This window comes from Battus philenor, unplaced genomic scaffold (assembly GCF_028537555.1).
Source record: "Battus philenor isolate CCGP_79_NKW_IND1 unplaced genomic scaffold, ilBatPhil1.0.hap1 SCAF_11, whole genome shotgun sequence".
Classification (NCBI taxonomy): domain Eukaryota; kingdom Metazoa; phylum Arthropoda; class Insecta; order Lepidoptera; family Papilionidae; genus Battus; species Battus philenor.
The window spans coordinates 12,902,721-12,926,836 of record NW_027181673.1 but is presented as its reverse complement, the minus strand read 5'-3'; the positions used below and the strand labels follow the sequence as shown (position 1 = coordinate 12,926,836).

The 24,116-nt window shown below is 32.4% G+C and overlaps 1 protein-coding gene and 1 long non-coding RNA gene across 2 annotated transcripts; one reads left to right on the top strand and one right to left on the bottom strand.

The window, feature by feature from the left end:
* The first annotated feature begins 673 nt into the window (after nucleotides 1-673).
* On the top strand, nucleotides 674-3,898 carry LOC137931425 (uncharacterized). Its single transcript, XR_011109035.1, has 4 exons — nucleotides 674-806; nucleotides 1,476-1,637; nucleotides 1,957-2,134; nucleotides 3,728-3,898. It is a non-coding gene; the product is annotated as an uncharacterized lncRNA (long non-coding RNA).
* A 2,692-nt stretch (nucleotides 3,899-6,590) lies between these two features.
* LOC137931283 (uncharacterized) lies at nucleotides 6,591-12,545 on the bottom strand. Its single transcript, XM_068774721.1, has 4 exons — nucleotides 12,313-12,545; nucleotides 9,514-9,675; nucleotides 7,839-8,010; nucleotides 6,591-6,750 (listed from the first exon to the last, which is right to left on the bottom strand). Exons 1-4 carry the CDS (start codon nucleotides 12,397-12,399, stop codon nucleotides 6,596-6,598), a joined length of 576 nt encoding a protein of 191 aa, XP_068630822.1. The 5' UTR covers nucleotides 12,400-12,545; the 3' UTR covers nucleotides 6,591-6,595.
* Between the last annotated feature and the right edge of the window lie 11,571 nt (nucleotides 12,546-24,116).

Below are 24,116 nucleotides of genomic sequence, written 5' to 3'. Positions count from 1 at the left end.
GGATCTATTATTTTTACACATTTAAGTTTTATTCCGATTTAATGAAATAAGATGTTCCTTTGATATGTAGCTTGTACCCTTTTGTAATTTATATTGAATCATACTATTATTAATGTTAAATTAATAGCTGAACATCCATGTTATAGTTCGAAATATACGTAGAGTATTGCTCATTTATTCCGATTGCAAGTGGAAACAATGAACTTTAGTCATACGTCAGGAAAAATCGATATTTCGTTTTTAATCTGCGGAAACATATGGTCGTTTACAATTTTACGATAATGATAAATCCCGCCGAATATTATATATTAATAATTATATGTTTTCAGTTAGCCAACGGATAGAAGGTAGTGTGAATGTTCAAATAAGTCATGTACACAAATGTACGTTAAACGAGCGACAAACCTCACCAACTGCCACTTTGGACTGGTTTAACGACTACTATAAAAAAAAACCTTTCCAGACATAAGCTCGCCTAAGTATTAATTTCTTTCTTATATGTTACATGTACAATAAATAACAAAGAGCAAAATATTAAAGATAATATAAAACACGACGAACTCTAGTAGATAAACATATATAATAAGTTTTCCCGTTTATCGTGGCCTACGACCGGTCAATTGCATTTAATGTTTTACCATATTGATAGCGCTATCAGCAGTAGACTTTCGGAGTTTGATTGAAGTGGTCCAGTGTTACAAAGATCTTATACGAAAACAATGTACGTTGATTTTCCGAAAATAAAGAGATGTTGTTTTTGTATACCGCTTCGGTATGGACTACTTGTGTGGGCATATCTTAAATTGGTAAGTGACGGGCCGATGGAATGCATACAAGACGATAAACACTTTTTAATAAATACATATAATGTTTTAATATAATAGATCCCTAGCCATCAAAAAATAGCTTATCCAGGTATCAGCTAATATTAGTGATATTACTATTTTAATGAAACGTATCAGTTTATGTGAGTAAAGAAATTTAAGGCGCTAAAAATAAAGGTAGGCTTTTTATACCTTTACTTACGCTTCAAAAAATTTGTATTACCTTTGTGGCCAAATGTGAACGGCTTTAAATATATTTCCATGTGATGTTTCCGAGTTATGATATATTAGAGTTTATTAAAGACTCAACTTGTAAAAGAATCCGTCTAAAGATTTTTAATTCATAAGACAGTTTGAAAATAAATTAGATATAAAACTTTATTACGGATGTAAAAGTACAAAAAAAGTATTTAAATTTTGTTACGGATTCTCGAATTAGTGCGCATTTAAACCTTGTAGCTGACCGTAATACTTCTACAGTTTTTCGCAGTCTTTACTCCGGTTTCATGAATCCTGTCATCGCAGGCTTAAAGCTTTAAGCTATTAGCTATTAGCTATTAGCTATTAGCTATTATTAGCTATCATAACATGAAGAAAACTCGATAGTTTAGCGTTAAGTTTCCTTTAAATTTATGTATTTTATATTTACAGATTTGGTGTATGTTTTTAATGATTATGTTTGCAATAAAAATAGCGTGGACAACGTCACATTCGATTCAATACACATTTGACTTAGTAATGACATTAGTAACGACTACGAGTTTCGTGGTGGAATTTACGATTACTTTGATATTTATAATTGGAGCACATAAGGTAATTAACATAATATATATTAACACATATAACACATACAACATATATATTAGATATATATATATATATATATATATATATATATAAATATATAAGGAACCCGAGTGGCCATAGCGTATGCAAGGAAGTATACTGCCTGAGTAAGCGTTCAACTCTGAGGAAAATATCCCGAAATAGCTAGTTCTCATTTTAGCCAAGGCTATAATGCAGAGAAAAGTTCAAGTATGTTCACCATTCACTAGGATCATAGAGTAAAGAGGCGTTAATTTATCCGATTCTAATTAAAAAATAAAAATAAAATGTATTTTATTCGTTTCAGAAAAATCCAAAATTACTAAAAGTGTACTATAGATATGGACTAGTAATGTTTGTGGTACTGCTGCTTTTATACATATTTGGGATCGGCCTGTACATATATCTTTATTTCTATTATCAAATGCCACATATAGTTATGATAAGTATTTATAAATATGCCGTCTTCGGTGCTGGTGTTCTATGTAAGTACATATTTACTTCGTAACCTAATTTTTTAACCAATGCTCGTCTCCTTTGTAACACCTTCTAGTTAATTATAACAATAATATATAATTCATTAATAGTACATTTACACCAATACCTCACTTTGCGTCGTGGTTACGTTCCAAAAAAACACGTTGGAAATTGAAACACCGTAAGTTAATTAAGATTTTCTATAGCAAACCATGTAAAGATCGAAGATAGGTTCCAGGGTTCCGAAAATACTACTTTTTAAAAAGAAAATTGAACAAAGTAAACATTAAAAAACAAAAATAATATAACTCTGCCAATAAATAAATTGTAAAAATATATATGCCTTTTTTCTAACCAGAAACAACACGTTAAAATTTATATAAATTTATTATTCTCTTTTAAAAAAAGCACAACACACTACCTTACAACACTACGTAATTAAAACTGACTTCTAAAATTAGCAAAACAAAGTGAAAATAAAACTGTATTCAAATTGCGATGATTTTTTGTTAAAAAGGAAATCTCGGGGATTTTGATGGCATGGCGTAACTAGAAACGAGAGTGTTGCCATCTTTTGGAAAAAAAAATGAAAATTTTCAAAAAAAAATTAAAGACTTGAATCCAAAATAACGAAACCTGGAAAATATAACGACGCATAGTGAAAACGAGTACTAATTAAGGAGCGACGCAACTTCGAAAAAAACGCAAAATGAAATGACGCAAAGCGAGGTATTGGTGTACTGTGTTCCATGTTTAAAACGTAAACAATTCTTAAAAAGTTATTATCTATGTAATTTAAATTTAAAATGTGTTATGAAATTTATCCGATAGTTAACTACAGGTAGCCTTTTTCAGTTGAAGCGAGATTGGTAACATTACAAATGGTGTATAGGATCACACTGCATGCGATTATCATTTCACATAAACCTTCCCTTTTGATATTTAATATGACCGTTTGAATGCGGAATGGTTCCAGTGTTTTCGGAGAATTTTAACAAGGTCATTTTTCCACCTTTTAGGTGAACGTCTTAAGATCTTTAAACCACATCGAACATTTAGTGCGCTATGTTGCCAGATGACTGACACTTGAACCAGCTAATCTATGGGCTGTGTTGTTTACTTTAGGTTATCTCTTCTTATTGCTCAATCGATCTCATAGAGAAACCCCAAGAAGATCCCTATTTCTCATAGCCCGTTGAGCGACTGTGTGCTTCAGTGAGGCCAGAAGTAAAATACCATGTTTCGGTATAGTAGATCATCGCACAAACATGGCAAGCTGTAGGTATAATATCTGACATGTTTCGCTATCACACCGATAGATGGCGTTAGCAGTAGATAAAATGCAGAATCGTCTGCACGCGGTTTAATAGTATTTACCTATAATTATTTTATTTTTGATATGACAAAAACCTTAATTAATAATGCATCATAGGCAAGACTTCGCCGTCATCGATGGTACAATTTACACGAGATACACATACGCAGGTTATCCCCAACCGGGTTTAGGCCTTGCTGAGTTTTTTTACCACTCCTCTTTTCATCAGTATATTATTTTAAGTTCTAATTTCTTATTAATGTGTACAGAATTTATTTGATTGCAGTTTTAAATATGTACGTACTCACACTGGTACGAAGCGAAATTTACAAACTGGAGAACAACGTTCAATTTAATTTCCAAAACCATCTCGCTGAGCCAATCTGTCAAATGGAAAGTAACAAATGCGATCAAAATAACTAATCACTATTAATGTGTAAACTAATCTGTATTACTGTGCTAATAAAGAATAATTGAAACAGATTTATTTAATAATAAACCTTACTACCTTTTTTGCGAGGATGTTGTTTATGGAATACCTTCCCGTTGCGGGAGCAATGAAGTTATGACATATCGGCTAAATTGCTACGGATTTTTTGGCGCTTGCTGTCAAAACTGCATGAAGCTTTCATGTACATCTGTATGCTGTGTTGCAAGCTGGCTTAGTGTCAATGACTGAAGGAAATGAAGTTCTCTATGCGTTACAATACTTGCAGAAATATTTAGTGAAATTCTAGACTACAAGGTATAGACCTTTCCCAAAGATGATCGGTCCTGTGCTGCCCACATTCAGTGACTTCACGCGACCCTTATCATGTCGTCGGTCCTCCCAGAGAGGGTCCTACTCATATCGCGTCAGTGGTCGCCACTAAAGATTCTTCCAGACCCAATGGTCATCAGTAGCACGAGCGACAACGAACGAGAGACGAATAATTCTTCGAGCTATCTCGGAGATCTTGGTTCTTTTGCGTATCTCTTCATTTTTGATTCGATCTAGCAGCGAAACTTCGAGAATAGCTCTCTCCATTACTCTCTGGGTGAATCCTTATTACTTTCCACTAAATTACTTTAAATATTTCGACGAAATCATTGACTCACTAAAGTTTAGTTAGTTTTCAATGACAAAGTGTAGCGGCTTTTTGATTAGAGCAAATGTCGAGTTTTTTGCAACTTCTTTGTGTTGTTTGCGTATAATTAAGAATATTTTTTTTTTATTTTGTCATAAATACATAAAAATAAATATGCGGGCGATTACTCTGAATCCGCTGCCAAGATTAGAGTATCTAAAGGATTCAGGCGTCACTTTGCAGAAGTCCATCCTAAGTAAGAAAAGGACTACTATATAGCTACTTCCGCTATGTAGCAGTAGTCGTGCAATAAAGTGCACCGCCCGCCAGGTCACTGATAAATGCGCATGCGGCAAACAAAGCGAATTACACAACTCCCACCGTTAAATCACTCAACACGTGTTTCACCCTCCAGGTGGCATCCTCAGGAGTAATGTTACACCGATTAGTGTCAATTTGACTCGGTGTTTGGCATTAGTCCTTTTCTTACTTAGGATGGACTTCTGCAAAGTGACGCCTGAATCCATTAGATACTCTAATCTTGGCAGCGGATTCAGAGTACGAGCACGAATACGGGCAATAAAAAAAAATCGCGCATGACCTGCCATATCTGTGAGTATCCTAAACTGTTTCATATTTGAGAAAAATATAATTATGTAAGAAATTTCGTAAGCTAATAATGATTCTATGATTTTTTGACAGCAGTATTGTTGCTACGCTCGTAGAGGTTCTACGAATGCAACGAATTTTCATTCAATAATTCATTCATGTATCTATCGTTAACTAGACTAGATTCCTGAATTACTTTGACGATGGTATAGGTCTCCCATAAGCTTCTTACTTTCCCGAAATGAGTGTCAAATAACATTCGATCTCATTTGATCGGGAAACTTACTAAAATCTGGAAGATTTCCACACCTTTGGGTTCACCGCCGGTATGCATCAGAACCAGCTTTCACAATGGTTTACTTAGCTTCACGAGCATAGCCTGACCTTAGGAGTCTGTATCTTTGTTATTGTATAGGGGACAGTTTTGAAATGGAACATTCTAGCAATATATTGCTACTTAACGGGCGGTTACAGGATAAAGATTGGAAAATAAAAATGTACCTAGCCACCTAAGAGTAAAAAAGATGAAGAAAGGAAGGCGATGAAAGCAAGAACGAATGAAAGAACCAAAATTGCAAGATGTTGTGAAGGATAAAAGAAAAAAAAGAAATTGAGAAGTATGAAAGTGAGTGTCGAATAAAAATAAAACTCTGTAAAAATTATGTGTAAAAATAAAGTCCCTGTCCAAAACTAGATAGGGGGTACGAGAGGCGCCCAATAGCGGGGGCCATAAAAAAACGTGTAGTAACCCATCCGTTACTACACGTTTTTTTTTCAATAAAGAAACCCTATAGGATATTATAACATCAAAAGGTCTTTAATATATAAATCGCATATCGTGAATAAACTGCAAATGGCCGTTTATCTTTACGTATTCGCTTACGTAAGTACCATATGCGATAATGAAACATTTTCCGTCGCGCAATGTGGGCGTAATCAAATGCTAATTATTAAATTTTAAATCATGTTTTATTTAAGAAAATATATTTTTTTTAAATATTCACAGCAGTGTTTTTTTTTGTTTTAAAAAGCTCTGACATTAAACGTCATTGAATTAGTTATCACAGGCCAGTATTGTAAACGCTTTTAATATTGTTAAAAGCATGATCATCATTTCAGACGTAAGTCGTCTACTGCTGAAACTGGGTGGCCTTTATAGAGTTCCAATAAGACCTGTTGTAAACGACAATCCTACAACGCGGCGACTTTTACAAGTTCATTTGTTCAATTAGACGCGTGATTAGATGTCGCATGCCAGTCTGTAGTCCCCAGAACAAAGATAGGTTACATATTTAAAACAGCGAATAAATTAAAAAAAAAACACCAATAAATTCATATAAATTATTTTAATCCTCTTTATACAAGACTAGAATTGTTGAAATAAATTTTTGACACATTCCATATTTAGCAGTAAATCATTTGACATATTAAAATCAGAAGTACACAGTTTGTAAACACCTATGTTGGTTGACTACATTTCAATAGCATGGTATCTCATCACTTTGAACCTTGGTCAAATTGTCGTTCTTCCGCTGAAGGCATTCGGAAACAGGGTTCTCGAAGTGAACTTGCTCTTTGGTTTTAAGCTTGTGTATCTCACTGCGTAGCACAATGAATAAATAGATGTGCAAAACTGAAACAAAAAAATGACAGTAGTAGCATAAAATCTAGAATCTCCTTCATCACTGTTTTATCACACGAACTTCGTACTGATGGTGAAAGGCCACGCAGTAACGGAAACACTCAGAGAAGATTATAGACATCCGTTGAGGCAACTCGTGAAATTCTGGACCAAGGCTTTCCAGTAAGGTTGTGATCTTCAACAATGAAGATAAACGATCAAAAAGAAGTCGCTAGTTAGGAAACATTTACTTCAGATATATTCACGACGATAATGAAACAGATTTACATTGAAATTTGCTGCCAATAAAACCATATGGTAACGTATCCCTGTACGTTCAATGTTCTGTTCAATCTAGGATGATCAGATATTGTATACCCCTGTATATAATATCTGATCATCTTAGATTGACGTGTTTTTAAAATTTCTTCTACCACTTCGTCCAACTAGCGCTTTCCGAAGTGTTGGTAGTAGTATCAACCGACCAAGTACAAGTTTGGGTCTTCAGTCGGAATTATAAACCTGTATTGAGTGGCAGCTGAGGCCCAGGTACTTTTGGATACTTTTGCGCCAGGTTACTTCATGAAGCCTCTTAATCCACTAATAATGCATGTGATATGGCAACCCGAGTTGAGGAGCCCAAGGTAGCCCTGGAGCTAAACTGTGTAAACGTGCTTTTATGTAGAAAAGTGGCCAAATAGTAGTTTGATAAAACTATGCACCGGGAAAGTTTTTATTGATTGCTAGGTTGAATTTAAATTCAAATCATCATCGTTCTGCTTTTATGATACAGTGTGTGTGGTTATAGGTTTAAAATTTTTGAAGAGGTGAACATATAGTTTATTAAAAAAAAGCTCTAAAGCTTTTATACTTATTTCCAATCACTATATATGAAGTTATCATTCTGAAATATGTTACAAAAAATTATTTTTTACATTGGTATGTGACTAATAATTTCTGGCAATACAGTACGTTAACAGCTTGTGCTGAGGTTTCAGAAACATGCATAATAAAATATTAAATTGGCTGGTAGAGAATGCCTAAAGGACGCGTTATATTGAAAATTGTAAAAAGGGTAAATAAATAAACATTGTTCTTACCTAGTGGTATAGCTATGGCCAGTGACATTGTAATGACGAACTCCACGACACCCGGATGGTAATAAATTCCATCAACAAAAGCGTAACCCATCCACAGCAGTCCCAAAACTAGGAAGATTATCCCATGAGCAATGGCATACCGGCTGTACGTTTCTAATAAGATGACATTTTTCTAAAACAAAGAAATTTGCTAATTAATGTACAACATATCTATAAAGAATTGTAGCGAATATTTTTAAAAATTAAAGACATAAAACATTGAGTTATTTAATATATATTGCGAAAAAGATATATGACCATTTTGAATGGAATTATAGTTCAACTCTTGTTGAACTCCTGGTAATCAGTTTCGAGTTTCTAGTAATTTCCTTTAATAAAAACTTGTTAGTCACTATTTAAAAAGACGCACAGCATTCGTCGTCTCCTCAGAAGGTAGACAGACGACCTCGTTAAGGTATATGCAAGATGCTGTATGCTTCTTACTAGTCCTATTGGAAATCTGAGAGAGGCCTGTGCTCAGCTATGGGCGTTCTACTGTTCAAATGATTATAAAAATTCTTAAAAAACAATTAAATCTTTTTTATCCATAGTCAACAATTAATTTAAAAAGTCGCAGTAATGTCTTAACCTAGTTTATGGATTTAATCTATCTTTTATTAGTTTTCACTCGCAGACATTCGATCTAATGAAGCTATAACACTAAGAAAGGGAATTGCCAAACAACGAGTACTGGACGGTTTAACATCTCCTGAGGATGCCTCGTGGAGGGGTTAAACACGTGTTGAGTGAATTAACGGTGGTAGTTGTGTTTCGCATTATTTACCGCACGGTTTATCAGCGGGCTGGCGGGCGGTGCACTTCATTGCACGACTACTGCTGCATAGCGGAAGTAGCTATATATTATTACCTTTCTTAGAAGCTATAACAGCCCCTCTAGGCTACCTATCCTTTAAAATAGTAACAAAAATATCTAGTTACTTACGACATTAATGACGTTTTAGGCAATCGAATAAAATTTATATTATAGTAGCCGGCAAAATGTATTAATTAAAAAAAGTTTCAGTAAGATTAAACATAAATAGTAGTTTAGACAAATAATTGATTTGAAATAAAAGAAAGCGGTTAGATTGAGTCGATTTTTTACTAATCGTCTGTTAATAGGTGATCAAATAAAATCTATCATTATATTCAATTTTTGGCAACCCAAAAACTGTTAATCAACGATTAACAAGATATTAATCTTAAATTAAGGATAGTTTGGCTTTTCTATTGTATATTATAAACGCAAACTAAGACTCGTGGTTAGGTAAGAAAAATTATGTTACACCACCGTCTCTTGACCTCTGCGACTTGTGACTCGAACGACGAACATTTCTTTTAGTGTAGTTTTTGTGTGTAGTTTTAGTCATTCTTACACTTTGCGTATGCGAGTTAATCCTACACGTATATTTATTAAAGCTGGTGGGAAGCTTCTGCTCTATCCTTAGTTCAAGAAGCACATTATTTTTGACTTACGTTAGTATGTGGAAGCTGGGAGATTTTAGCCAGCTTATTCTTTTTATTCCCCACCGACGTGGAAAGGTATCTCATATAAGAATTTCCCATGAAAAAGAATCAAGTAAACCGATCCTTTTTACTAATTTCTACTGTCGGTAGTTAGAGGAACGTTTCTTACCTTGAGACAGCCAACAACAAGAACAAAGTCGTAAACAATATCGACGATTATGCAAAGCGTACTCAACAGGATCAGTAACAACATAAGAATGTCAGCATCCACAAACTCCATAAAAATAAACAACCACATGAGAACGAATCCCAACGCCAGTATGCCAGTGATCTAGAAAAACAAAAAAAAATATATGAATTCGCAACAATTCCTAGTGATATTTACTTAAATAACTCACCTAAAGTTTTTTTAACGTAAATGAGAAAGCCTTCAGATAAACATACTCGTAATGTTAACACGTGTTTTTTAAACCTCAAATATATACAAGATGATTAGATAATTTGTCACCGAAAATCTTTAAAGATTCTACATTTACTTTCAATCGTCATGTATAAAGTGATACTACGAAGTATGTTACATAAATTTATGTTTTCTGTTGTATTCTCGCAGTATAAAATCTGCAGGAACAGATTGTAAACAATGATTATTTTTAATATATAGTAATCTTAATTTTGAAAACCACTTTTCTTACTATATTATATTTAGGTTATTTATAATATATGAAATCATTGATTTGAATGATAGGGTGTATAATATATTAATTGTCAGCGAAAGAAAACATTAACTCCTTTAAAACTTTTCCACCTATATTCAATCACCTCGTATGGTATTTTAAATGTATTATTTCTTTTTTATATCTTAACATTTAAAATTGTTTGATTAGTGCTTATTACTACACTGCTCTTGTTTGACTAGCAAAGAGTGTGAGTAATGCATTAAGTTCTCCAGAGTACAATGTAAAAAAAACTGTTAATAAATATATCGGTATACTTAAACTGTTACTTTCAAACAAAATGGCCTTCAATTGCACTACTTTTGTATTATTTTTTTATTATACAATAGTAACATCAATATTAGAATACTAAGATCGATTGAATCATTTTTTTCAGTGGCAGTATATTATTTGCTCTACATAGACCTAACCATAGATTTCGTAATAAAATAATAACAATAAGAAAAATATAAAGTAAATTAGAAAATCGAATTATCATAATATACAATGATAAAACATTTTATTATTATTATTATACAATGCCTAAAACTAAGAATTTTTTTATGTTTAATATATATATATATATATATATATATATATATATATATATATATATTATATATATATACGAGTATATGGGAATATCAAATCGACTATCATAGAACATCCACCCACAAAGCTAAGCGGCTTCAGGGTTTTGTCATCTCAAAGTCTGTGATGCTGTAAATGCAATTAATTAAAGACATTTTAAAAATAACGGTATACATGCACTGATTTAAAATATTCTATTGATACGAAAATTTATTACTAAGCAGTGATACTTGCAATCGTGGGTTGATGGTTCGATTCTTGTGATGGAATAAATAATTTACACTTTGTGCATTAATTATATAGGATTGCCACTGCTCATAAATAAGTAGCCAGAGGATTGATAGCAGCGTTCTTTGCGTACACCACAATGGATGATAGAGTCCACGGGTGACACTAAGAAATAAATTCACGAACACTAACATACACTACATTCAGTATATGTTAACGACAACCCTTATATATGTGCATAAAAATTCTAGTATATTCAAGAAAAATAGAGGGAAATTAATCAACGTAATTTATAGAATAAAAATTAACTTTCTGTACCCGCTGTTGAGCAGTGGTAGCCCAGAGGTAGAAGTCTGGGACCTGCAATCGCATGTCGCGGGTTCTATTCCCGGGATACAATATCTTATAACTCACACTATGTATTAGTTATATAGCATTTCCACTGCTTACAAAAAAAAAGTTCCAGAGGACGAGAAAAAGCGTCCGCTGCGTACCATAATAACACATTGCGATCGAAAACCCGCCTGCCGAGCGTGGCGATTATGGTATATCCCTTCATAGATATCTTTAACCCTTTGGGGCACGCTGGTATTAAAAATGTCCCACATTTTTGATGCGTAATAACGCATGGTGGGACATTTCTCGACCCACCTGGAAATAGTGAATAGTTGCGCGCTCATATATTTTTTTCTGAACTTTATTATTTAAAGTAATTGGCAATACCATTAGCAATTGTTAAAAATATACTCGACTGCGCTAGCAAGGTTTATCATCATATGATAGGTTCAAGTGTTGAAACCGAAATTTTTTAGTAGTTAATAACAGAATTAATTTTTTTTTTAACTTTTTTACATCATTGTTTATCCTTATTAATAATAACACACCAATTTTGTTAAATTTTGAACGATGTAAGATTTCTGTGCAACATGGGTATTTTTATTTTCTAAAATTTTATTTTCTAAAAAGGGTTAAAGGAAGCCTATGCAGTGGGCATCTATGGGCTGAAATGACAAAGGTTTCTCTACAGCAATATTTATTATTTTCGTCTCCCGCCCGTTTTGCATATCCAGCGCTGCCTTTTGGATGTAAGTTCATAAAATATAATATTGGTAATTAAAAAAAAAATTCTTTCCAAGTTAATTATCGATAAGAGCCATATTTAAAAAAAAAACACCCACACATTTCGTAAAGTCTGTTTTTAACTGATATTTACTCTTATACGATATCTTAATAACCCAGTGCGTAGATAGTTAGTCGTAGCATTTATATTATATAATAGTTATGTTTGAAAATATCACAAACACTAGTAGTACATAATTTATTTACATTTACATTAAAAATATCGTTGTCATTTTTTAAAAAGTCTAATTAAAAATTAAATGTACATTCTTTTTAAGATTATAAAAACACTAATTAAATAAAATTTTGATACATACCAATTTTACATAGGCCCAAACTATAAGACCAAGTCTCAATGGAGCACAGCAACAACATCTTGCTACTGTTGGTATTCCGAGGTACATTATAAAAACTTTATAGTTACGAAAATTATTATAAATTAGTTATTTAGTGCACGTGCACTTGACGTTGATATTGTACGTACTAGTATGTTATTTCCACTGTCCGTATATATCACGAAAGGCGTTTAGACGTGTGTAGCTTCGCAGCTTTTGAGACGATCTGTCAGACAGAGCGTGTTGTCCAGTATCGCAACTCTTTCAATGACACACGCATGGGTATAATCATGAACAAAAGTAAATTAATTTATTGTCAATTCTTTAATGTTAAAGTTTTTAATATTTTTTATTGTACAGTATTTTATTGTTTATTATGTAAATTTATATTTTACCCCCGAATATAATAATTACCAAACAAAAAATAACACCCCGTTTTAGACCTGGGATGTGTAGAGGAAGATTTCAGAAGTATCGAAAGAGAAACATCTTAGCAAAGACTAACAAAAACAGAGCGAGATGGAAGAAAGTCGAAGAGTAGGACAAAACTTTAAAAAGAGTTGTATAGCGCCAATTCAGAAAATAAGAAACTTTTAAAAATGGATGTAAGACTATATACATTATATATTTATCACATGCATTTATATGTCTATTTTTTTTAAATGGCATAAATTCGAAAGGACATAATTTAACATTATTCGTTATATACTTTAGTGATATTTCAAACTTGATGGAATGTATTAGTTTTAATTAATAAAGTAATTTAGAGCAGTTAGGATACTTTGTACTTTATCTAAGCTATGTAAAATTAGTTACTATTTTATGAGCAGATGAATACGGAATTACAATATATTCGCATATAATAGTTTGTTAAAATAAAAACTTCTAAATATATCTCCTTACAGTGTAGGATATTTCAAGTAATAATAATACTTGGTAACGAATATCTCTACTACTTTATTAAGGAAGTTTTTAAAATGACCACAAAAAACTACTGTGTTTGCTGTGGGCACTTGTTATATTATAGTGCGTTTGGAACTCTTGTAGTTTTAAATTGAAGAACGCCCATTATCGGGAAACTAAACCTAATTATCTTTCTCAAAAATACATGCAGAAGTGGTTACTGTAAATGATTTTAAGTGGAATATGTTTTAAACAAATGAATGTATATTAAATGATCGCAATAAGATGAACAAATGAACTAAAGAACTTTTAATTAAACTGGAACTGTCAGAAAATATACAGATTTGTATAAACACAAAACTTAAAGAAAAAGCTTGCTCACTAAAAAAATATTTAATGATATGAAATATAATAGAAAAGAAAAATAAATGGCTTTATGAACTATGATTGGTTTAGACTGTGTTTTAAACATTATTCATTTTAGTGTTTTAATCCGAGTTAAAATTATACGACGATATAATTTGTTTACGAAAAACGTATGTTTATAAATAACTTTTGTTATGATCAAGACTCCGGAATTGCGGATTTCAATAATATAATTCCCGAAACTCGAAATTGCTAAGGAGAAAGGTGACCGCTATTTCTTGTTTGTATGAATTGAGATTTTTATAGAGAGTTCTTGGAAGATTAATGCAAACCGGTTGTAAAAGTTTAATAAATTCATTCATTTGCATTCATCGAAACACTGCCTTGACCATGTTATTGCTTAACTCATATCTTAATATATATAAATCTCGTGTCACAATGTTTATACTCAATGGACTTCTAAACCACTTAACCGATTATAATAAAATTCGCACACCATGTGCAGTTCGATCTAACTTGAGAGATAGGATAATTTAAATCTCAAATTATAGTCGCAATTTTAATTTATTGCTAATTATTGTCTGTTATTATTTGACAGTCACAATTATCTGTTAACTCCAAATGATTCTAACAGATGTCGATACCTTTCGACTGGGTTGAGTAAGTAATCAATAGATGGCGCTGCTATGGTAAATCTACGAACGTGTCATATAAGCTACATTTTAACAGCATAATTACCACGTGTTGTTGACGCTATAAAATTAATTAAATTTATTTTGTAGTGAACGAAATACCGTATAATTCAATTATTTCCACTTTTTAAATTTTCACAGCAACGCATGGCCGGGTCAGGTAGTATATATATATATACAGGAAGATTAATAGGAGCTTTTTATCAACAGCTAATCTTCTTTCTATTAATGTATGGTGCATTGTATCCAATAATCAATGATATCAGAAATAATAATATAGCAAGCGTTATCATAATTCAAATTACCAGGTATTAAAATTAATTATTGTTTATTATCTGTTACGACATAGTTCTGCCAGAATTAATTAGACTCTCGCATTCTAATAGTTTCAGACTGATCAGTTTATACAGGATTGTTGGAAATAGTTGTAAAGTAAAGAAATGTAAAGGTGTAAACAAAATAAAAATAATTGTAAATAATAGTAACACGTACATAAATTAAACTCTGTAAAATAAAATAAAAATAAATTTTGTAAAACCTGAGGAATAAGGTGATGGATGAAAGGCATCGAAAAAGAGGAAAAATGGAATGAAAGAGCAAGACAGATGAAATATAGAAAATAAGGAAAAGAATGAACGATCTTAATATGTATGGAAGAAGAGCGCAAAAATAAAATAATGTAAAGCGAAAAAAAAATTAATTAAAATAAAAATAAAAGTCCCTATCCCAAGTTAGTTAGGGGTACGAGAGGCGCCCAACAGCGGGCGCCATAAAAAATAGATGTAAAAGTGACCCTAAAGACTTAAAATCATAATAACCAAAACACTTCTTTTAACTTCTCATAATTTTATTCGGTTAACATTTTTTAACCCTTAAGAAATAATTTAGTTCAGTAATAAATATTTCAATCAATTTTGTTAATTTTTCGCGTGTAGAGTGATATAAGGAAAAAAGAGATTTAGGATGTACATTGAAAATAACTTAGTTAGCCAAGGGTTCCAACGTATCTATCTTGAAACATTTCTAAATTGCAATGTAATTATATCCCCAGGAAGAATTTTTTTCAGTACATTATGAAAAATCGAGGTGAAAGCCTCCTTCAGTCATCAGAGGTAGAACAGTTAAGGCATTTAACCAGGGTGTTATGTATGTTTGTACACGGGAATGTACTAATGTACTGGTATTGATCAATTAATTACAACGTGTGATATTCAAACCCCGGATGCGGCCATTAAAAGTCATTGTAAAATTGCACTAATAATTATGTTTTCATTATTTAAGTTCATAGTTTATATAATCAGCTCTGTATATATATGTACTGTACATCAGATACGTACATTTAAAAAGTCATACAAATCCATCAAAACAATTAAGTTCACAATTTATTTGCTATGTTACAATAATCGGTAATTGGTTCACAAGGATGCACCAAACTACCAACAGTTTTTTAAAATATTACTACGAATATGCTATATTTACTTATATTTATATTACCAATATTTTTTTTGTTTCCTCTGTTTAATGTGCGACAGGGACGTTACAATTTTGGGTAAAAAGTTCCTCAGAAGTTCCTCTCTCTCTTCCGTTCTCTTTCCTCCTTCATGGTATCTTCTATGCTCTTTATTTCTTTCATCAATCATTAAATCTTTCACTACATAAACATTATTTTCATTCAACTGTCGCCTTTCATCCTCCTTCTCCGTTCTCAAAGTATCACAGATTATATATCCTGTTTCCTAATTTTGTGTTTTGACTTCTGTATCTTACATTTTATTATATTCTACAACTAATTTATTATTATGGATCTTTAGTACCATTTTATCTGTTCTAAAAATATTTTACATTCTTTTAGTTTTACCCGACCCTTTATTAATTTTAATAATTATAATCTTATTTTTATTTCTTTCAATTACCTCTTTACTACTACAATGTTTACTAGCAGATGTTCAAAACTTTTAAATAACAATAAATTATTGTATATCTTGCGTACTATCATCTTAAATACATATAACATATAGTATGATTGGTTATATGTGTAAAAACATTAAAGGAGTAAATATAGCTCATTTGTCACAAAAAAACATTTAAAACTATCACCAATATCCAATCACCCTGTATGAAGTGATTACTCTAAAATATATTAAATTATTTTTTTTCTAAATACGTTGGAATAGTTCTGTCCGTACAGTCAGCAGAGACACATAGTAAACTATACTTTATTGTAATATTTAGTAATCTGAATTTCGGAAACGCATTTTTAGTATATTAACAATATGTTATTAATTTATGTTGAAGTGAGTATTCACATGTACTTTTTATTCGTCAATTATTTGTAACATTGTTAAGGGTCAATATAGACAGTCTGTGAGAAAGCTAGCACCAGCTAGGAATGCTGGTCTGATAAGAAGGGCTGTCAAGAAACTCAATAGTTACTTTTTAAAATTCATACAAAGCCTACAAAGAATTAAGTTGACGCCTAGAAAATATGAGGGAATTTGTGAAGGATGAGTGAGAGAGGGTTAAAAGAGGAAGGTTTATATCCGTGTTCCAAAAATAATGGGAAAAGTGGCCTCTCTTTGACGGAGCCTAAACGGAGGCCATTAAAAACGCCTACAAAAAAAAAGTTAAATTTCACTCTAAAATTTTTAACTTAAAATATTTTATTTCGTTATTCCTTTGTTAAACGAAAACATACATACGAACTTAATACATAGTTTTGAAAATTTATCGGAAGTGGAATATCCAAGGAAAACAATTTTTATCAAAAGTATTCTAATTACTCTTAAATACTTAAAACTGATAAAATGATCTGTTGTGACGACGCAGAAAGAATCAAAGCGACCTATTGTCTATAAGTCGCTTATTACGAGGAAACTTTAGATAACACAGCACGATAAACGAGTAAGGGTGATAGATTATTTAAATAACACGATCTGAACATTGGTACAGATAATATTTATTTGTTATTCAATTCGGGCTTAAAGTGTAACGAATATAAAAAAGAAAAGACATTGTTGTTCTTGTTGGATCACACAGAGTATGTAAAACACAGGAAATTATTATTATTATTATTATTATTATAGTATCAGGGGGACCAGAAAGTAATGTCGCCGGAACTTCTATGGAACTCACAGCTGCCCCTCAGTACTATGTCAAAAGACATCCTGGAAGGAAACAATGCGACAGCTGCCTTACTCAATTACTCAGTTATTCTTCCAGTCGAGTATACTGACACGTTGTCCTAAAAGTCACAAATATTAATCAAAGACGAAGCACTATTTTAGTTTATTTTGGCCTTAATTATTGTTTACTTATCTTTTTTATATTTTTGTAGACAATTATTCTTAAGGAAACACGCACTGAGGACACTTTCCCGGCACTAATTATAGACGGTGTTTTTGCAAAATGTGAGCCGTTTACATTGAAATCAAACTGTTATGTAAATGAAGCTTTCACATTTTAGATTTTTTAATTCACTAATGTGCACTAAGGTAAGGTTATTTAATTTTAGTCCCAACATTGGAAATATTACAAAGTTATTATTTTATACATTTATTAACTTCCTTTAATAACATCATAATAAGGTTATGCACATTTGCCGCATTAATATTGACAGGCGCAGGCTAATGAAACAAGTGAGCTGCTTTCCCTTTTCGTTTTATTTTATTAAGCAACCAACGGCGTTTTCCTTTGATAGCTTATTCTACAAAATTCTTAACATGTTGGTTTGTCAGACAAGAATAAAAAAAATCGACCACAAAACAAATGTCACAATAGTAAGCCTGGAAAATCAATACCAATTATATAGTGACGGGTGTATGCTTAAAATTAACAAAATAAAATCGAAAAGAAAAAAATGTTAGCATGACAATGAGAAAGCAATGGGTTATTTGTTTATTATTCCAGACATTTATTTATCTACAATATATTTTAGAATACCACACTGCGTTCTCCAACCCGCTTGGCAAGCGGGTTGGAGAACGCAGTGTGGTATTCTGGTACGCAGATGATGCTGCTGCCCATGCGTCGGAAACTTGTTTATCTGCAGTGGCAATCCTATATAATTAATGCACAAAATGTGAATTATATTACATTGATACTATATACTAGGAGTCGAATTCACGACCTACGTTCGCAAGTCTTAGTTCTACCTTACCGTTACCACTAGTCTACCACTGCTCCTTCTAACATCTGCTTAACCTTAATTTTAGTACTTATAAAGTAGCTATTATGCACGGAGTCAGAGGAAACTTAACTTTTCTTCCCGGATAGCGCAGGCTTTTGCGCAGTAAGAGACTCCGAAAATAGATACTATAGTCATCGTTATATTTTATTTTTACAGAAAAATAGCAATCTACAAAAAAAATGTTTTTACGCGAGTTTAGCATATACTTTAGTAACGATTTGCGTCGATGTTGCCTGCTTTGAATTTAACGACTACATGGAAAACATCGGCTACATTTCCGTAATAAGTAAGTAACATTTATTAATGATTTTACCTTCTTTTGCACCTTCAAATTACTTTTGGCATACATTACCTAAATCTGCCAAAAATGCTTTTTCTAATAGATGAATTAATGTTCATTTATCCATATAGGATAAAAATGCCACGCCGTTATGAGAAAAGTGTAACAAGAAACCAATCTGGTAGATACTAAAATCTGATTGAGGTTCTTAACGACTACAGTCATTTTCTTTAAAGATAATAAACCTTGAGAATGAATCCCTCTACTACTGTGTGAATGTTATTGTGAAAGTGTTCACAAAAACAATTATAAAAGAACCATTTTTTGAATCTCAATCAGTTCTTCATTTCTAACAAATTGGGTTCTTCTGGAATTTTTTCTAAGACAATTAGTAACTGTTAATGAGTGTTTGTGGATAAATATCATAATTATATCAGCCGAAAGACGCCCAATGAATGCCTTGCTCCTTTTAAGACCTCATTGCAATGACTGGTCTTACTTTCATCTAGAGACTTCCTGCCATCTTCAACACGACGTCGGTCCATCTATTGAAAGGCCTAGTAACAAAAATGATTAAAATAAATGATGAATCATTCCCGTACAGCACCGTATAACAACTTATCACATATTAATTCACTAACTATCGAACCATTATCATTTTGTTATAATGTGTTACAGTATTCAACGTCTACCTCCTGTACCTCGAGTACAACACGGTGTACATACTAAAAGAAGAGGCGATCGTACAATACGTGACGTATCACGAACAGTCATTAAATTTGTAACATCCCCTGCTTGCTGCACATGTAAGATAACACATATTAAATATTAATGTTAATTATTCTTCTTCTTTTTAGCCGATGGACTCCCACTGCTGGGCATAGGTCTGCTCTAAAGATTGCCATGACGACTTGTCCTGCTCTGCCCTCATCCAGCGGCTTCCAGCGAACCTATGTCGTCGATTCACCTATGAGAGTCCTATTCTTTTTTTTTTAATGGCCCCCGCTATTGGGGGCCTCTCGTACCCCTATCTTTGGTGGGCAATTTCATTTATTCACATAATTATTTTTTATTTTCATTCTCTACTTTCATACTTCACATAATCTTTCATTCTATTCTTTTATGCCACAATTCTGCTTTCTTTCCCTTTTGCTCTGTTTACCTTTCTTTCATCCTCTTTTCATTTTACATTTTTTTAATTTCTATTTTTATTGTATCACATTTTTATCAAGACTATATCACAGTTTTATATTATTTTATTTTTTTTACTTGTCTTGTTAGTTTTTATTTGTTGTCTATGCCTAACTTTTATTTCTTTCTATTGCATATTGTGTGATTCTTTTGCAATAAGAGAGGAATTCTTCCCTTGTATCCTTTCCGCTTATCAGGGAGGCTATTGACTCCTCCCTGATTTCAACTCCAGATCGGCACTCGAAGCCCAGAGAGTCCTATTCATGCCACGTCTACTGGTTCGTGGTCATCACTAGAGAACCTTTAAGTCTCGACTGCCATCGGTTACATGAGCGATGTGCCTCACCTACTGTCGAGCATGAAACTCCGAGACCACTTCTTTCCATTGCTCTCTTGGTGACATTGAGCCTTCCAATGAGGTTCATCGTAAGTGACCACGTCTAAGATCCATATGTCGTCACCGGCAGCACATATTGGTTAAAGAAGATCTTTGTCTTCAAACATTGCAGTATTTTGCACTAAAAGAGGTTTCGGAGCAACGCTACCCATTTAAGTTGGATTCGGCTAGTGGTCTCTTTCTCGAAGTTAGACTTACCAAGGTGGACGGTTTGTTCCAGGTATACATAGTCGTTCAGAACTTCGATCATCGATGTTTATTATTATCTACACAGATATAATCAATTATTTAATTAACCAATATTTTTGTAACATTTTTTCGAAAATATGTTTCCCTAATTGGATTAAATCTTCACATTTTTGTCGAGATTCGGACATATGATAGAAAAATAGCTGCAGAGGGTCCAGTAGGAAACAGATAAATTTTTAAAGTTGTCTATAAAAAGTCTAGGAATGTCTATTGTATATGTAAATGATCTAAGAAAGATGCGTTCGTCCAGTACGTGACATATCACGCAATGTCGTTACATTTGTAACACTCACTACGCAAGAATGATATCACATTATGTAATTTATCTCCCGATTATCAAGTCATAAGATAACGCGTTTTCCACTCGCTTATATACTATCCGTAGCAGTTACTATTATATATCTTTCAATGATATCTTAAAACGTGTCTTAGCGTGTGGAACGCAAACGAGGGGTTTATACAGGCTAATTGGTCATTTGTTCCAGAAATAATAAATAAATAAAGCTATAAATTCTCATTACTATGTAATAAAATTATAACTTGTTAACATCTATCATTGCAGACTTCATACTGCCAAAATTTAAGTCAGTCGAAAAAATAAATTGTTGTAAAATATTTTAGAGTGATCATTTTATACGAGATGATTAGAAATATTGATTTGAATATTACCTTTTGATTTAAGACCTGTATGTCGTATCCAATCATCCTGTATAAATTATGCATCGTTACATATGTTGATCATCCTGTAAACGTGTATTCGTTTTATTATAACACATGTCGACTTGCCATGCTTGCAAATGATCACATGCTATGATAAACATTATATCGCAGTTCTTATATTTCATTTCACAAATATTTTATAATTTATCAATTAACTCTTTGGAAAACTCTATCGATAAATACACCATTCAGAAGACTTTGCTTGAGATTCTCCTTCGGGTCGTATCAGGAGTAGCAATATCTTTAGATGAACAAAAGTAAACGATAAAACAAAGTGGATTGAGAAATTGAAGTGGCAGTGACCTGATCACACAGGACAGATGGTCATTTGGAATTTAAGGGTCAGAAGCAGAGACGATAGTCCAGCAAGCGTCGTCCAGGACATCTACCCACGAAGTGAACAGAAGAACTTATTAAGTTTGTCGAACGCTGCGTGATGGATGCTTTCAATTGGTCTTGTTTGAGGTAGCCATAGGTATATGTAAGCCTATGTTCAGCTGTGAACATCGATCTGAGGTTTTGAGTTAAATAATAATGATGATCAATTAATATTGAGAAAGTAAAATTAGGTGAAGTCATTTAGTCGTACCCTAGAACGTCTTTCTCTCGCTGAGACAATTTGAAACTATAGATTGGGTAAGGTAAGGTTAGGTTAGAGATTGAGGTATTCACTCTAGACAACAAGTCAATCCAAAGCGTCATTTTTATTTCACATAACGTTGTTAAAGTATCATAAAAATTTAAGATTTTGATTTAATGATAAGGCGTCTTGAAATGGCTGCTTGTTTGGCAGCGGCATTTTTTGCGTGCAATAAGTAAAAATCTTCTTTACTCTTTACTCCTACTTCATCTGTCTCCTTAACATCTCAATTTCATTTCGTAGCCAGTACACACGAAAAAACACTTCGCTCCTCAAGCAATCGTCTACTTAGATGTCCCTCCGTAGTACCGACTTTACTCACTTCTTCGCAATACAATGTATTCTTCTCTAGAATGCGCTCACCACGATGTAAGGATTATCAGGGATCGTTGTGCATTTAAACCGAAGGTTGGGAAGCTGTTGCTTGACAAGCTGACGGAGTTATCACGATAATTCGATTTTATTATTATATTTATATAAATAGTATATACAGCTATTTAAATATTTATATATAATTATAGTAAGTAGTAGACATTAGTATAGTCATATTGGGTTTAATGTTTTTTTCCTTTTTAGTAGATTTTAATTTTTTATTTTAATGATATTAACTTGTTTCACCCGCCTTTATTAACGCCGGGAAAAGTTAACGGTTTATTGGTTAAAAAAACCTTCGACATTAAGTTCGCCGTTTTACATAAAACGTATAAAAGTGTATTCTATAAAATCAAACAAAACACCAATGATTTAAGAACATAAGATGTAAGTTAAAAAATAGTTTAAGAAACTTATTAAACACCGTAATGCAGAAAAGCGAGCAAATAAGAAAATACTTGGAAATTCTAAATATAATTGTTTAAACAAATGCACGGACGCTTATTTCTGTGCAATTAAAAAAAATGATTTTAATTTGCTTTTTCTTGAGTTACTCTAAAACAGACATATAAGTGGGCACGCTGTTCTCCTGAAGCATCTTTTCGCTTTTGTTACGTCTCTTTTAAGAGTCAATGTCTTTACACCGTTGAACAACCCTGGAAACCTTATCGACTTTTCAAGGCTTTGTTGCTGCTTAGACAATTAATGCATTGTTATTTTCACCTGATTTCGTCCTTCGACAATACAATTTTAACCTCATTGGAATATGAAAGCTTGCTGTGACTCGTAATTATTACTGTCTGTTCTGCAGAATGCGCTGGATTATTGATCCCTGTTTAGTGATGATTTTGTGTTGTTTTATTATTGTTTGACTTTGATTCATTAAATGTTCACAGTGAGATAGTATATATAACAATTGTAACTAATTTTACATTTCTAAGTTTGTATTTTTTCATGCCTTTTGTTTCTGTTTATCTCGAATAAAGTAAAATAAAATTAAAAATAAAATAAAAATTAGAGACCAGTAATCCCCGGTATACGTAACATTGTCGTATCACCAACACTATCATCTTGGTATTAAAAAAGTAAAAAGTTAAAAAAATTGTTTATTACGAAATTTTGTTAATTTGTTTCGTTCCTTTATGATAATTTAGGTAAAGCTCTTAAAGGCTCTGAAGACGAGGATCACAGACTGGTTATCCTAGCGTAGAACTTTCAACCATATACAACCTAGTTATGGTGTTCAAAACACGCTGAAAGAAGACCTATTCCAACTAATCTTATAGCAAATCTACAAGGCCTATGTTAAGCAATGGATGACTTACGAGTGAAATTATGTAAATTTAAAATCGTAATTTTCCGTATTTATTTTTTTATTTTGTTATCGTAAAACCAAATGATCTTGCAGAATGACGTATGTTTGTAAACAATAAACGTATATACGTAGACAGCCTGAAACGAACCGAAGCAAATGACGGTAAACAAGCCTATGCTATCTTCCCACGACTCTTGCCGATGCGATTTCTTTTATCAATACTGTTAGGGTAAACTCTTCGAATATCTATAGAGCTTGACATGCTTTTTGAAAATTTCTTTGTTTAATTTTTTTAATGTAAACTTAAAATTTAATGCACTCAAAAAATATATTTATTACGTATTTTTATGATCTTGCTATATTTACGATTTGAATTCATTTCTTCAACATTATCATCATTATCCTGTTAGTTGATAAGCGTCCAATATAAAGTATAGGCCTGCAAATATTTGGAGGAGGCCTATACTTTTCTTAA